The sequence below is a fragment of the Leptidea sinapis genome, chromosome 40, assembly GCF_905404315.1.
Source record: "Leptidea sinapis chromosome 40, ilLepSina1.1, whole genome shotgun sequence".
Classification (NCBI taxonomy): Eukaryota; Metazoa; Arthropoda; class Insecta; order Lepidoptera; family Pieridae; genus Leptidea; species Leptidea sinapis.
In genome coordinates, this window is record NC_066304.1 from 2813495 (window position 1) to 2831807 (window position 18313).

The 18313-nt window shown below is 33.2% G+C and overlaps 1 protein-coding gene across 5 annotated transcripts in view; it reads left to right on the plus strand.

The window, feature by feature from the left end:
- The first annotated feature begins 14408 nt into the window (after positions 1-14408).
- LOC126976339 (uncharacterized) overlaps positions 14409-18313 on the plus strand; it is a 119734-nt gene continuing 115829 nt past the window's right edge. For 4 of the 5 annotated variants that reach the window (XM_050824631.1, XM_050824629.1, XM_050824633.1 and 1 more), the window contains exon 1: positions 14409-14567. In XM_050824631.1, the coding sequence (XP_050680588.1) occupies positions 14510-14567 (58 nt within the window). In that variant the 5' untranslated portion in view covers positions 14409-14509. The remainder of the gene's footprint in view (positions 14568-18313) is intronic. The other variant, XM_050824634.1, reaches the window with a different exon arrangement.

Sequence of the window (18313 nt, forward strand, 5' to 3'; positions counted from 1 at the left end):
AAAAATCCATGGTGGTAAAAAAACTAATGAATACCCAATGCATAGTTACATGCTTACATAGCTATTGTAACACTCATGCTGTCGTTTATGCCATTCGACTTTACCTCATGGTACAAATTACCTATGTTATATTGGCCCTTATTACTTGGCAGTATTATTTTTTTGATCCCATCTATTCTAAAAGGACGACTTGGTTCACCTTTAAGTGCACCCAAAGGTGGTGTTTTCTATAAGAAACTTTTAGCGGGTAGTATTGATATTAATCCTCTTTATAAGTGGTCTTGGTTTGTACAAGGTTTATTTTTTAATTTTTGATATAATCGGGCATAAGCATTTTTGAAAATATTTCCTTAGTACTTAGGTCATTAGACTTAATCTAATTCATTTATTTAAAGCGATTATAGCCTATGAAATAATAAGGTCACAAAAATTATAAGCAAAAGAATTGGTACGCTTTTGTTACCTTAGAAGTTATCTTAGAAATAAATGAAAGTACAATGTAAGTTTACAACTACACTGGCCTGCAAAAGTAAGTATCACACTTTTCAAATTAAATTTTATTCTTAACTATAGAAGGTAAAGATTTAAGATGAAAAACATTTTGTTGCAAATTTTATAGGCTTTAATTCTTAGAAACTAAAATTATACATAAGTAACATTTTTAATTTAAAAAAGATAAAACAATGAAAATAGACATTTTTAGTTTAGTATAAAAAAATTCAACTAAAATGTATTACATGTTATTTAATTTTTAATAACTGGTATTGCCTCCTCGAGCTCTGATTACAGCTTCAAGCCGGTTCGACATACTGAACACTAGGTTTCGGAGCCGATGTTGGGGAATATTCTCCCATTCTTCTACCAGGGCCTGCTTTAGTGCCCTGAGGGTAGTAGGTGGTGGTCTGCGATTTCTGACTAGCCTCCCAAGCTCATCCCAGGCGTGTTCAATCGGGTTGAGATCAGGACTTCTTCATGGCCAAGCCATCACGCTGATTCCGACTTCCTGAATATACTCTTGTACGATATGAGCCGTGTGTGGCCGGGCATTATCATGCATCAGCATCAAGCCATCACCCATATTTGCTAAATACGGCCCTGCATACTCATTGAGAATCCCTTGAGCATATCTTTGCCCAGTGATGGTGCCATTTTCTATGGCTACTAGCTCTGTGCGACCTCCTGAAGATATGCCAGCCCATACATGTACACTGCCTCCACCGTATTGGACTCTTTCTGAGATGCAGGCTTGAAGCTATCGCTCACCAGGTAGCCTGTAAACACTTCGCCTTCCATCAGAAGTGTAAAGGGAGAATCGAGACTCATCTGCAAACAAAATTCTTGACCATTCTTCTTCATCCCACTGCATGTGTTCACGGGCGTATCGCAGTCTCGCTACTCGATGCTGTCTCTCGAGTTTTGGGCCTTTCGCTGGTCTTCGGGGTTTCAAATTTGCTTCAGCAAGTCTTCTTCTCACTATACTGTCACTAATATAGTCCCTTCGGCTCTGAAGTAGCTGTTGCTGGACTTCAACTGCATTTTGGTGGCGATTTCTTAACACAGTGGAAATAATATAACGATCTTCTCGGGCACTGGTACACCTGGGTCTGCCATTACAAGGTTTCCTCAGACGGTGTCCAGTCTCTTCGTACCTTCGCTTTACCTTCTGGACCGTTCGTACCGTCACACCCACCATTCTTGCAGTGCAACGCATACTGATGCCTAGTTCCAGAAAAGCCATGATTATAGCACATTCTTCAACTGAAAAAGGCATGATAAATAAATGTTATGTGCTTTTTAGCATAAATTTTTAAAACATGAACCATCGATCTTGAAAAAAATTTAAAACAGAAAGAAAAATGTGAATGGTAAAATTGTAATTCGAAAACGTCCACTTTGAAAAAGGTTTTATTTTTGAAGTTTTTTTTCAGCCAACTCTTAAAAGAAGGTTACCGACTATAAAGTTTTTATGTACAAAATTAAATTCTCTTTGGAGTCCTTTTTATTTCGAAAGTATATCTTATGAACTTAAAACGTTATCCCAATTTTAAAAGTGTGATACTTACTTTTGAAGGCCAGTGTATTACAATGAAATGTACTGAAACATAAATTCACAACTAAATCTATTATTAGTATTGCCAGAATCTAAAATATAATATAATATACTTCACGGCAGAAATAGGCGCCGTTGTGGCCCATAATCTAGCCGACACAATAGAGCCCCCCATTGGTTTTAGGTTTAGTTTTGGCCGTCCTCTGTTGAAGTTAATCTGAAGAATTCTGAAGGGACCATCACTAACTCGCTTACTCCTAATCCAAATAAACACAGTTGCATTAGTGAATGGATGGCAATATAAAATACGTAATAACAGAGCAATTTATTGACCATAATCAATATAATATTGTGCAAAGTATTTAAACAAGTAATTTATATTGTGGTATGCATATTTGTAACCACATTGCACAATATTGAATTATGTTTATTAATGTCAATTATTACTTTATGGCCTTATTATTTGATAAATATTTAGGATCCGTTGGTATGTATATTATATCAATTAGGCACTATATATGTATATATATATATATATATATGACTCTAGAAATAAGGGATTGCTTTGACATAATTCTTGTAGGCTTCATAAGATACATAATAGCTTTAACGGTAAATACTTTTATAATTAATTCACAGTAGCTGTTCAGGCATTATCTATAAATTAATTTTAATGTTTTATTAATAAATGGCTCTGTCGTAAATACTTACTACTCCACAGCTGGATATCTATGTGGTCGGACAGCCTAGGACTAGATTATGATTATTTTATAGCACTAACTACAATATTGTATATTTATATTTATATATATATATATATATATGACTCTAGAAATAAGGGATTGCTTGTACATAATTCTAGTAGGCTTCATAAGGTACATAATAGCTGTAACGGTAAATATATACACTTTTATAATTAATTCACAGTCGTTGTTCAGGCATTATCTATAAATTAATTTAAATGTTTTATTAATAAATGGCTCTGTCGTAAATACTTACTACTCCACAGCTGAATATCTAAGTGATCGGACAGACTGGGACTAGATTATAATTATTTTATAGCACTATGACAATACATTATTGTATATTTTATTAAAAAGAGCGCAAAAAAGAATGCTGGGAGAGTTTCTTGCGCCGCTTCTTCTCTCTCAAAGCGCCATTTGTTTCCGAAGCGGTGATAGTGCTAGAAGTGATATCAGACATTATTCTAATTCATTTTGAGAAAATAATTGACTTTTATGCCTTTTTACACATGTCGCATCTCACACTAGTTTTCAGTCTCACAACTCCAGAAAATCAACGTCTTGCTATCAGGAGTATCAGATATCTTGTCATTGTCACCTGAAGTACCATTCGGCTCTAGGATTACCGGCATGTTGATGCAAATCCAAGACGAATGATTTCTTTTTTATGGAAATGGATGAGAGACGAGCGTACAGGTCACCTGGTGTTAAACGATCACAGCCGCCCACAAACTCTTGCAATACCAGAGGAATCACAGGCTAGTTGCCGGCCTTTAAAGAAGATGCAAGCGCTTTTTTTGAAGGTACCCCTGTCGTATCGTCCCTGAAATTCACATATTTGTAGTACGTGGAAGAAAGTTCCTTGAAAACCGCACTGTGGAGGACTTGTTCAAGGTGGCATGGCGGGAAATACCAATATAAGTACATGATAGACCATGATTACCAAGACTGCTTACGTTGCCTTCGCAGTAGCACATATGGGGAACTATTCTGAACTTATAATTTTTGATAATAATGGAATATAAATATATTAACAAATTAAGTTAGTTATGCGGAATCGTAATGACCTCTATCACCAACTAATGTATATGAATATTCACAGGATGTTAATTTATTTATGTATCGTATGTTAATTCTTGAAGAGAGAGGAGTGTGAAATTTGGCATAGTTTTTTTTGATGTCAGACGATTTTGGAGCTGATTTGAGGAAGGCGAATACCAATATCTTCATTAATTTGTTAACCCAACTTTGTTTGCTCTGTCAGAAATTATAGCTACTGCCTGCATATCCCGCTTAATAAATGTCAGTTTATAATCCCAGTTCAGGTGGCAAATCGGTTCCCGACTAGAATAGAACCACCCCAGCTCTAACCTTGGATGTCGTAAGAGAATATAGAGAAATGGCCAGCAACGTTTAACTTCATAATAAACCATCAACCCGCATGCCAAGCATGGTGACCGTGGCAACCACTTCCATTTTTATGGTAACGGTGGAACAGCGAGTGCTAGAAATCACTAGAAGAAGAATTTGAATAGGCAGTCTATAATCTCTCAGGATGGATGTGAAGATACTACAGCTGGAAGCAATAGTTGATAGTTTACGCATAGGACATTCAAGGACTCTCTGAAGTACGAAGAAAGGTCTCGTCTGCTCGTTTACACTCCGGATTAGTCGTGCTCTAATCCTTGGATTAGAATCACAACACTTAATTTGACACAACTGTCTTAGCATTATGGTCCAAGTACTACAAGATCCGCTGAAACAAAAAAGGTAAAACTCTGAATACAGACAATCGTTACTGTGAGCACATGTCGCGATATGAGATAACAATCTTCATTTGAAATGTCAGAATATAGGAAACTCGAAAGACACTTTGCAAAAGAAAAAGAAATTAGAGGAAAAAAAAATTTGTAGAAATCTACAGAATTGAGGCGAACTGCTAATTTATTCATTCCAAAAATAACTTAAAAAAGAATCAATAGTGTTTGTGAGGTGTTTGTTTAAAGGAATAGTCTGTTAACAAAACTGAAGACCAAAGATAATTTCGTCCAATCCATAGATTTCGTATGAGATCTAAATCTCCTGTCGGCAGTTGTACACCTCATCAACTCAATCTGCTCTTCGTTTACCCAATCGGACTCCCCAGATGATAAAGCATAAGAAACGTTTCAGAAATGTCGTCAAAGATCTGCCGTTGTGGAATTCTTTGGGGAGGCCTACGTAGGACATTTTGGGCTGATGATAATGACTATAATGACCGTTTGGTTATAATGATGTAAATGTAGTGATAATAGTTATAACTAGTTTTTATCCAAATGTTTTGGGGTTATTTAAGTGTAAATTTCACTAAGATTCCGCAGGAGACCTCGTGCCAGCGTTAGGCGAGTTAACATCTCCTGAGGATGCCTCATGTAGAGGCGAAACACGTGTCGATTTGATTAAAAACAAATCTTACGGGGAATTTACACTTAAGAAAACTTATGGTTTTCCGCAAAAATAGCACCTAATTCAATAAATTTACAATGGATTTTATTACTTTCCTTCAACATTCATTGAAAGTTAAGTCTTTTTTTCACTTTTTTCCTGGATTTCAGCTTTAAATGGCAAACAAAATAAGTCTAGCTGATCCGACAGACGTTGTTTTGTACATAATAAATATTTTTTATGAATTTGTCAATAATATTTCATAGCATCAAGAATTATTTCGTAAAATGTCCCTATTGTTATAATCACAGAATAGGTAAAAGATAATATGTTATAATGAAATTGTTTCACAGCAGAACTGTCAAACCTGGCGACAATAAATTCTCTGACAGAAAATATGTTCATACAAAACAAATATTAAAAATAGAAATAATTAAGGGTCCCAAATCGAAATAAAAACTATCCTATCTCTCAAGTTGGACTAAATCACAATACATCCATGAAGTGATCGCCATTAAAATCCGTTGATTAGATTAGATGTTCACTGGAAACAAACATCAGGGTACTGGATTTATATAATATACTAGATGACCCGACAGACGTTGTTCTCTATATAATTAATAAAATAATGTTTTTATATGAATTTCTCAATAATATATCATAACATCAAGAATTACTTCGTAAAATATGCACCCTGCTGTCGTAATGAAATTGTTTCACAGCAGAACTGTCAAACTGTACGTCAATAAATTCTCTCATAGAAATTATGTATGGACACATCAAAGGAAAAACAAATTTGGTGTTTTTATTTAATTTAGCAGCATTTTCCTATTTATTCACCTTTTAAACCTTCTCTGGACTTCCACAAATAATTCAAGACTTAAATTTGCTAAATCGGTCCAGCCGTTCTCGAGTTTTAGCGAGATTAACGAACAGCAATTCATTTTTATATATATAGATTAAGATTTTGTTTGGACATGCTTTTATGTTAAATATGACATTCGCTTATAATGACTTAATCGTCGTGACCCTTCAATGTCATCATAAAGCACATTTTTTATTGTAATTATAACAGTTGTATATTTTACATAAATAACATACAGCTTATAATGTTGACTTTTACCACTGTTTAACTGATTGACTATAAAACAACTAACCAATTTCATAAAAAAATCCATAAAGTACTTTTATTTGACACAAATTCAGTTTGACAAGAATAAGATGGTGTTGGACAAGAATGATTAATTCTAATTAATTGTAATTAATATGTTTTATAAAGAAGCTTTCGCTTTTCCAGTTATTCTAAAATATATTCTATCCTTATTTTTTTATTCTTGTAACATATTCTGAAGATCCGGTACTCCAGAACCACTAGAGCCAAGTTGCAGAACAGATGAAGTCAGTGGTGGTAGTATTACCCTGAAAAAGAGTCAGAAGGAGTACTGTTGATATGAAGATATTTTAACCCTTGACTAAAATCCCACTATAACAACTTCAACTTAATTTTCCACTTTGTTACAGACAGCTTAAAAATTTTCGTCCTCTTATGAAAAAAAGAGCTCTTAAGGGTAAGCCCTTAATGAGATTTGATAGTCCATGGTCAAATGTACAGTAATAATGATAAATATGGCATTTATAATATATGATAATTTATGGGTTAAAGCAAATTAGTAAGTCCCAGAAAGTGTACGAAACTCGTGTAACGAAGTACAAAAGAATTGTTAAGAGACGTTTATGCAGTAAATCTTACTATAACGTAATACATAAATTTCTTATCCACAGATTAGGAATAGAGCGACCGGTCTCAGACTATTTAAATAATAAACTTTATTGTAACGAAATGTTATAAAAAATTAAAAGCTCGCTGAGTTTCTTGTGTCTGTTCTTCTCAGGTCTGAGGGATAAATTTTCGAATGGGTGGTAGTTTTTGATGTTCGAAGAGTGATTTAAAATACTATTTGCCAACCTAGTGAAACTCTCTAAGAAAAAAACCGATTCACGCCATTGTATGAAACGTGCAGTCATTGATAGATTGACAGATGACGAATACAATCTTTTAAAAAACGGAGATAGCCGAAATCCACAAATGACTGCACGTTTCATACTAAACTAGATTTCATTTTTTACATACGGCTGTTCCCAATATACTATCTACAGCTGTCGCAATATACCCGATAAGTCATTCTTATCGCCTTATATTGGGACGCGTGAATTGCAATTTCCATACAAACTTCTATCGCTGGTAAGCTATACGTCGTCCCATTAACGGACTACGTGTACGGATAAGGTGAGTTAACGTCGATAAGTTTATTGAGACAGAAAAGTCAACGATAGTTACGATTTTTATCTCAAGTAAGAGATAGACTAAATAATGGGAACGGCCGTTAGGCAGTCCCGCCACTTATTACGTAGTATTTACATCCTCTTTGCTATTTGCGGGCTTCACTGACGTGAGCCTCGTGTCCAATGATCATAACAAACATAATATTGGATTCAAATCGATATTAAAATTGTAGGTCGTTATGCTGCGCGAAAGTATACTGTGACCTGGTTGTTTTTCGTTCACTTAAGTTACGTAATGTTGCAATGATGCACTTACGACCATGTTATCGAATACTATATGGGTTATTGGAACGATGAATTTTATTATTGTCATTTTTATAATAGGATGCAACACAGCAAAGAATGCAGGCAAACAAAGAATGCGGTTCCGGTGTCCTCGAAGAGGTTCGCCCGCAACCTGATGAGACTACACAGGGACAAAATACGTAAAATAGAAGGTGCTGTCTCCGGTCACTGTCTCTTGAAAAGAACTCCACAACAATCGGTCCCGCTCTGCCCTCATCCAACGTATTCCGACGATCCTAACCAGATCGTCGGTCCATCTTGTGGGGGGCCTAGCAACACTGCGTCTTCCGGTACGTGGTCGCCATTCGAGGACTTTACTGCCCTACTGGCCATCTGTCCGTCGAACTATGTGCCTTGCCACTTCAGTTTCGCAATCAGCAGAACAATCACGGGCTATGTGGGTGACTTTGGTTCTCCGAAAAGAACGCCACGTAAGAGAACTTCTTTAAAAAGAAGAAGAAAGAACAAAAACTAAATTATTCAAATGATATAATGATAAACAGGATTTATATGCAATAAATTATGAAAATATAAAGTTGGAATTAGCATATTTTGAAAAAGTTCTTAGCATCAACGAAAATGATAACGCATGTTATTTGATATATGAGGTTAATACTCCCAATGGGTATCAGCAATGTATATAATTATTAATTACTAGCTGACCCGACACACGTTGTTCTGTATATAATAAATAAAATAATGTTTTTATATGAATTTGTCAACAATATATCATAACATCAAGAATTACTTCGTAAAATGCACCCTGCTGTCGTAATGAAATTGTTTCACAGCAGAACTGTCAAACCGTGCGCCAATAAATTATCTCATAGAAATTATGTATGGACACATCAAAGGAAAAACAAATTTGTTGTTTTTATTTATTTTAGCAGCATTTTGCTATTTATTCACCTTTTAAACCTTCTCTGGTTTCCCACAAATAATTCAAGACCTAAATTTGCCAAATCGGTCCAGCCGTTCTCGAGTTTTAGCGAGACTTACGAACAGCAATTCATTTTTATATATAAGATTACCATCGTTATCGATATATTATTCAAACAAATCAGTAACAAGTCCAAACTAATAACTAAAACAAAAGAAACTCTGAATAAAGCCCAAACTTGTCCACTAAGGTCTACTGCTTTTTAATTTGTACGGGTTATAGGATTGTTTGTGGTTTTCGAGTGTACATCTAAGGCAACTCCAGTTGATATTTCATCCTAAAACAAATCATTACATTAAAGTTTTACCCCGAAAATAATTTAAGTCAGCTATAATGTTTATATTACAAATTAGAAAATTTTTAACAGATCACAGCTTATTATTATGTCATCACACATACTCTAGTTTTCATTGGAAATCTCACAAGGTTGTCATTACTCGTGAGCACACAGTTGCATTAGATATAATATCAAACACCGTCAAACATAGATAACTGCATATTCAGTAGTCTGGCTCACCTATTCTCGTACGAATAGATTAAACTTTGTTATCAAAGAGGCCGCGTTTAAGTCTGTGAATACACTGGCGACAATTTGCTTCAAGTTTGAATATTTTTTGGACTACCTTCCTTTAAATTCCTTTTAAACTTTGTGAGATATTAAAGAAGTACAGTAGGGATCTACCCTGTAAATACAAATGGAAGATTTTGACATAAGTGTCATAGTTTTACCAACATAAATATATAAGTTTAGAGTTTTACTTTTCACAAATACCAAAAGAATACAGATAAATGCTACAGTGTCTTTTTTTTTGGTGTACTATTCTTATATATATCTTATAGTGTACTATTTTTGACAGACTTCATCATGCTCGCTTAAATGCTATTTCTTATGGCGGCGTCGTGGGGCGGGTCGTTGCCTTTCCTATAATATGGTTAAGGAAGACAACGGCTGGTCCATGATTAAAAAAAATATTTTTTGAAAAGAAAAAGGCTATATTACCTGTTCAAAATTAAAAAAAATAAAAAGGAAATGAACATTACCTGTCCATTGCTAGAATAAATGGACTAAACAGTAACTAACAAATAGCATAGGTTAACGTGAAGAATCCCACGTAAAAGAACTTCTTATCAATAACTAGATAAAAAAAAACTAAATAATATAATAATAAACAAGAATTATCCTACTAATATTATAAATGTGAAAGTTTGTATGTCTGGATGTATGTTTGTACTTCTTTAACGCAAAAACTTCTGAATGGATTTTGATGAAACTTTACAATAATATAGCTTACACACCAGAATAACACATAGGCTTATAATTTATAAAAATATTGTGTGAATTATCTAAAATATAAAAGAAGTGTGAAGTAAGTAGAAAAGAAATCTGCAATCTGCATGCTATAAATAATCTCTGGAACTTCTGAAACGATTTTAAATTTTTTCTTACGTATAATAAGCCACAATTTTATGCTTATGCTGCATTATATTAACCCGAAAAATGAAAAGACTTTTTCGTGGTCATGGTTGTCGGCTTTAAAAAGTAAGTCTGAGAAAAAACGGTCGAACACTAAAACTAATCTATATGGCAAAACAACGTTTGCCGGGTCAGCTAGTATGTAATAAATTAGAAAAATTTAAAGCTGGCATTAGCACATTATTATTGAAATGATTACGTTTCGTATTCAAGGTTAATACCCCTAATGTGTACCAGTAATTTTTATGTTTCGATTAACACATTCGGTTTTATTAATAAGCGCAGTGTAAAGTTTCTCCAAAATTTAAAAGTTTAAACTATTTGTCTTTATCTTACCTTTCTCACTACAGAACTAAATGACAGGGAGAATTAAATTAAAACTTGGAGTACATTTACATTGCGTTTATTAATAAGGCAGATAAGGTCTCAGAGATAAATGACGCGTTTTATCACCATTAGACAAGCGATTTTCTTTAACAACCATGGACATGGCGCCGTATCTAGTGAAATTACTGGGCAAATGAGACTTGACATCTTATGTCTCATGGTGACTAGCGCAGTTGTAGTGCTGCTCAGAATTTTTGGGTATCTCAAGAATCTTGAGCGGCATTGCATTGTAATGGGCAGGGCGTATCAATTACCACCAGCTGAACGTCATGCTAGTCTCGTCCCTTATTTTCATATTAAAAAAAGACGCAGAGAAAACCCACATCTCCACGCAACGCCAAAGAAGCCGATCAGAGATGACTTGATCATTGATGATTCAGGTCGTTATAGTCGGTGTCAGCCACGGTAGGCTTGTAACTATATACCTAAATAGTTATAGGTGAGACGTGCTTGTGTACTACGCGCAACGTGACGAGTCGAGGACGAGACCGAGGCCGCGGCGGAAGGACACCGATTCCAAAATTAACAATAATAATTATAACTACATTAGATAAATACCTGGGCTCTGAAATCTGCAACGATGGTTCTTGCGAGGGAGAGATTCGTCGTAGGATCGGCATGGCAAAAGGCGTCATGACACAATTAGAGAAGATATGGAAGAGTAGAACCATCAGCATGAAAACCAAGACCAGTCTTGTGCGATCAGTGTTTTCCATTTTCATATATGGCGCTGCAACATGGACTTGAAAGAAAGCAGACCGAAAACGAATCGATGCCTTCGAAATGTGATGCTGGAGAAGAATGTTGGGCATACCTTGGACAGCACACCGAACTAATGTGTCGATCCTGAAACGTCTGGGCATTGTAACTAGGCTCTCTACCATCTGCTTGCGTAGGGTCCTAGAATACTTCGGCCACATCGCCAGAAGGGATGAAGACAACCTGGAGAGACTGATGGTAACAGGGAAGGTGGAGGGAAGGAGACCAAAAGGAAGGAGCCCCATGTGATGGACCGATCAGATTCGCACTGCCCTTGAAACCACTGTCCACGACGCTTTACACTCTGCTTCCGACAGGGGCAGATGGCGGCAAATAATACGCAACAAAGGACTCTGTCGAGATGATCAAGACCCTCAGCACTGAGGAAACCGACGCGAGGAGGAGGATATTGTCCTAATAATTTGATTGACTTTTAGGTAGTCTAATATTTTTTATTTAATTTTACTTAAGAGAACTCTAAAAATAAATTGATTATTAAGTTGAAGAAGAATACGCAATTTTTTATTAATTTATTTTACATTGTTTTGGAATAGTTAGATATGTCAGTTGTTTTTTCGTTAATTTTTTTTATCTAGTGTATCCTCAGCTTAAATTTTAGTAATTAATAGTGTTCATTTGTCTGCATAGTCGTTGTGCTATGTACTAGTGTGAATATATATGTGAACAATTTTAATGTTTCAACTCTAAAGGATTTATGTTTACTAAGGCCGACAAGTGTTATTGTTTGAGCAATAACTGCTGACGTTTTCATGTGAAAATATTTAACGTGTGAAAATAATATAAGAAAGCGCCGGATTGTGCAACCATTTCCAAGATAAATGCATAACTTGTCTTATATGGTGTGAATATACGACTACTTAGTTATATTGTGTTATTATTTGTATTATATCATTAGATTTAAGTTCATTATCATATGATTGCACTCTATTGCACTTACTTTCAACATATTTTATTATTTGTGGTCAATATTTGAAGTATATTTTTAACCGACTTCAAAAAGGAGGAGGTTCTCAATTCAATCGGTATATTTTTATGTATGTACACCGATTACTCGATTTATGATCCGATTTACTTAATTCGTCTTAAGTTCGATGCGGAATCGTTGCCATTTGGTCTGAAAAATTTTTTTTCCATAGTTTGGTCCAGTAGTTTTCATTTTATGAACCGACTTAAAATCTATCAATAGGTAGTACATATAAATAATAGTATTTCATTAATATTAAGGGTAAAAGTTTGCATAAATGAAGTTTTTGTTACTTCTCTTCGTTTTTTGAAACCGATTTTTTTAAACGTAGTTTTTTTCGCCAGAAACCTTGTACCTATTTGTGAAGAAGTTTATTTTAAATAGATACAGTATAGCAACCTTATAGATTTAAAACGAACGGCGCAACGAATTATTACTGTTATTTAGAAATTATTACCTTAACCTAAACCTAAATTGATTTATAGGGTGATTTATAGTGTGGATGCGATGGAGGGCTTAGCAAAATCTTCGCTAGCTTTACCAGTGGGAGGCTCCTTTGCACCGGATGCCGGCTAGATTATGGGTACCACAACGACGCCTATTTCTGTCGCGAAGCAGTAATGTGTAAGCATTACTGTGTTTCGGTCTGAAGGGCGCCGTAGCTAGTGAAATTACTGAGCAAATGAGACTTAACATCAGCGGAGACGAGCGCTTTTGTAGTGCCGCTCAGAATTTTTGGGTTTTTCAATAATCTTGAGCGGCACTGCATTGTAAGGAGCAGAGCGTATCAATTACCATCAGCTGAATGTCCTGCTCATTTCGCCCCTTATTTTTATAAAAAAATAGGCTGATCGATGCTATACTGAGAAAGGTTATATCAAAAGTACCTACAATAGAAAAGGTTTTGATGCCAGTCTAAGAAGACATACAGATAGAGTTTGTGTGTACCTTTCCTAATAAAGGGCAGTAATTTCAGGCTACCCTTACACGCGATGACTTTATTTTTTTTAGGAAAGCTATGACGCTTTGTTAAGTAACGCTTGTTTGGGTAAAGTCAGCTCAAGTCGACTAAAGGAGAGTGTTCAATCAGAGCAAAATTACCAGAGTAATTTTAACACAATTATTAATATACATATTGTTATATTACCTCATGTTATTTAAATAATAAAGAACAAAAACTAGCTGTATTTTGTATTATAAAATTCGCCTTAATATAGTTTCCTGTTTTGTTCATTGGTCAGGCATATACCGATTTTTTTATTTAAAACCTCTTTAGTAATTCAACACTTTTAACTCTTTATATATATATATATATATATATATATAAGTATATATATGTATATATATATACAGGGTAAAGTTTGATAATATGTACAGTCAATTAATTTTTAATAATTAGTATATAGATTTAAATGTATCCATTAAAATTTGGAGCTGTATTTAAATTCAAATATATTTATATAAAAATCTGAAGTGTCAATATTGGTTTCAAATTATAAAATATGTTGTGTAGATTTTGAATCTGTTTTTGCCGTTTTATTATACGATTAAAGTTTAATTTATTATAAGTCGCATAAAATAATGACTATGATATTGAGCTTATAATACTAAAACTAATTATAAACAAGGTTTTTTATTGAAGTGTTTTTAAATTTCTTTTCTTTCTATTTCTCTATTTTGAATAAATGAATGAATTTGATACGATTTTCCTTGCTACGACGATTCTCGTAGACAAATAACGCTGTATTGAAAAGACATCAACGCTCTTTCTGTGACCTAACTAAAAATCCTACATATAATTTGACTTAATATAAATTAATAGAAATATCAGAATTTATTTCCGCATGAAAGTTATTACTCAACGTATTAAAATAACACTTCCCCCTTTGAACTTAAATACCACTGCGTACATAATCTGTGAAATGCAATATCTGTACCACATCCTGAAATCAGTACCCTGAGAGGTGACATTTGGTTGCCCCCACCACAGAGTCGCAAGCGGCCGGTCGCAAAGTGGTGGTTCGACGAAACGTGCTTAGCAAAGGCACTGTATTGAGCTGACTTCCCGCGTGATTCGACGCGTGATGCGGTAGTGCAGTGAAGTGACTGTGAGTGTACGATGGGCTTTATGAAGTACTACGGCGCGACCGCGCTTCTTACGTTAGCTGTCATTGCAGGTTAGCTATAAGATACATAATAGCTTTAAGGGTTAAGCGTTAAATGTATACACATTTGTAATAAAGTCCCATTCACTGTTCAGGTTGATAATGATCTATAAAAAAAGTTTTATTAAAAATGGCTCTGAATTATGATTATTTTATAGCAATAACAATGGCAGTACAATATTGTATATTTTATTAAAAAGCGCCATTTGTTTCCGAAGCGGTGGTAGTGTTAGAAGTGACATCAAAAAGAATTATTTTCTAAAGGAGTCAATTTTGAGAAATTAAATACCTTTTTTAGCTTATATCAAACATATCGAGTATTTTATGCAAATGTAGTTTTAAAAAAATTAAAATTTATATTTATTTATTCTGAAAATATTTATTTTTGTATTAATTAGGTTATAAGGTCTCGGGAGACGAGTAATATAACTGAACTAAGTACAAATTTGGTAACTTTAAAAAAGGGAGGTAAATTCTCAATTTGAATTTAAGACCAGTGTATTTTACTAACGTTTTATTTAAATCTACACAAGTATGTTATATATATTCACAGAGAGCTAGGTTTTTATTTATTTAATTATTAAAATTAATGTTATTATTACAAATAAAATAACAATAATAGTTTTTCTATTTCTATAAATAGTTTAAAAATACGCGAGAAATACTTTTAGAAAGTATTCTTACTGAACCATTTAGAATAATTTTTATTTCGGCGACAGCTTTTGTCTTCAGAGTTGATATTTTGTATTTTATGCGCATATGTTTATAAAATAAAATAAATTTATAACTATAATGAAGCTGCTCTATCAGTGAAACAGATTATATAAATACTCTACACTTTGTGTACCGGCAAAGGTAAATCATATAATTAATTCAGACAAGCTATTTAAATGTGATGAACAAATACCCACAGTTACATAAATACATAATATAATCTAGCAATTTGTTCAGGGAAAGTGAAGTAACTTTTAACGTTGTTATACCGTGCGTAAAAACAAAGGTAATCAATGTATGTTTGGTCAATGAACTGTTCGTACTATTACAATTTATTGACAGCAATCTAATGCGTAAATAATGTAAGAGTAAGGCTTCTATTATAATATCAATTTAATAAAAATCTGTAAATTTATTTAATTTATTTAATGTAACAAACAATTACAGGTACATGCTCTAATTTTCACAAAGTAAATATTAGTTTAAGAAAAAAAAAACATATGTGCTAACAAGTAATAATGTTTAAATGATTTAATATTTAAATATTATTATATAAGACTGAGGAATATAATTGTTGTAACTACATTTTATTCACTAAACTTACATACAAATAATTTACGAACTGTATTGACAGAAGACGTGAAATTAATATCGATGTAATCACTATGAGTGTTTACCATCTTGCACAGTCTAGGAATAGGAGGGTTCGCTTCAAACATATCTGTTAGCTATAGTTAAAGTTGTTTATTCACTATTAGTAAAGCAACGGTAAAATCTCAACTCTTAGTATAAAATATCAAGCCTGCTTTCTTTGCAAGGTCTTGCGTAATTTGTCTCGCTAGCCGAATTTCTTTTAACTTTTCTAAAGCAGTTACCGAATGAATTGATAAACCTACAACTCATCGAGAGAATAACATGACAGTTCGTTGCTAGTATGAATAGTATTTATAACATGAATTTTACAATTAATACTTTCACGGGCGTATATATGACCAGTAATGATGAATATACAGTTACGGAAAGTCAGTTTGTATGATCAAAACGATGTATAGTTAAAAAAGAAATATTTATTAAATGCTCAATGAATCTATTTAATATTTTGTGTATTTTGAAATTATTAATAATAACATAAAGAGGGTTATTTCCTGTCATATATCATAATTAAATTGATATATGATTATAATTAATATATATAATTAATATTTGTTATTTAGACTACAAAGAGAATTAAAAGAGACTTATTTTAAGATACAAAATGCGAATAATGCCTAGATATAATTCGATTGACTTCAACATTATTAAGAATTCTATGTCAATCTAAAAAGCCACATTGACCCATATAGCTCAGTGGTTACTGACCCTGCCTTCTCAGCTAGAGGTCCCGGGTTCGAATCCCGGTAGATGCAATAATGTGCTGATATGGATGTTTGTATCCGAGTCATGGATGTTTATTTGTTTTTATGTATGTTTATATAATTATATCGTATTATATATATCGTTGTCTTGCAACCCATAGCACAGGCTATCCAAAGTTTGGGATTAGATAATTTGTGTAATATTGAGTCAATATTATTATTATTGAAGGGAAATTATTGAATTATTATTATTATTATTAATTATTATTGAATCGAAAGCAAAATAAGTCTTCACAAGTACGAGCAATTATAGTCTAAGCCTATATTGTACCAGGCTCCCATAAGTTGTCAAGACACTTTCATTGTTTATCGCTTGTATCGCGACACATTGTCACTATGAGAAATAACTCGGGCAAAAAGCTACCAGTTTCTCATGCGATTCATTAACCAAAGTATTTGGAAATAGACGTTAATTGTGCGGTTGCGAACGGACAGTAATTGTTATGTTGTGTAATGGAGGCATGCGCGTGCGCAAATTTACGCACTGCGCGGGTATAATACGACAGGTGATTGATAATATCAATCATAATTGGTTTTATTACGTCGATAAATTTATCTTATTTATAATCGAATTCATAATTTAATAACTAAAACAATATTATATTGCAACAAAATTGTATTAATTTATATTTACTTTTTTTACTTACTCGCGTAAGGCATTGACTATTTTTACGTTTAAGTATGTTTGTAGCGTCACTTTACATATATTGTAATTGAAATGATTTGTAAAGCGATGAAAATGTAAATCTTTATTTTAAAGAGTGGCAATGAGTTTCTTGCTACTTCTTTTCATTAGCTCAACCCTTTATAAAGTAGCAGTAGATTCAACAAGATATTTTTTTTAACATTCATGTGTCATTCTCTTGGCCTTCATGAATAAATGATTTTGATTTGATTTAAATATTTATAAAATCTTTCTATTTTCACAAAATGAGTAAGTCGAAAGAGTTTTATTATATTGGGAGATAATAGCCGATGACATGAGCATATTGGAGATTTCTTATTAATAGATAAAGTTTTATAAGATATAATATACTGTGTTATTACAAATAAGTTAAACATGTGTTGAAGACTTGTTTAAAAAAAGTTCTGTTTGTACTAACAAATCTGTGTCTTTCTAGTGTATAGCGTTCAACAATCTTAAGACATTGCTTATATTTAAACACGAGTCGAAGCTTGTCTAAGGTGTGTCGAATAGATATTCTTATGAAAGATTTAGATTATTTTATGATGACAGATAGATAGATAGATTATATTAAGATTGATTGTTCCTGTACACTACAGTTTATGTTGTGTCAATTGACATTTTAGTTAAACACAAGCTAAACACTGTTTTGTTATAGAAAAAAATAAACTCCAATAAAGACATCATTATTGTTAGGTTACGTTGTTATAGTTTGGTCACTGTTTAACAAAACACGTGTCTAAGCCATGTTTAAATTATTTTTTTGTAATAATAGTAGATAGTATTTAAACTTGAAATAAATGAACAAGGGAAAATAACTTTATATTCATAAATGAATGGAAATATGATGCTTTTGTACAAAACGTCGGTTCAATAAATCTAACTTATTTTTATCTGAATATCACTGCAATACAAAGTTGCCAATATATAGTTTACAAATCTCA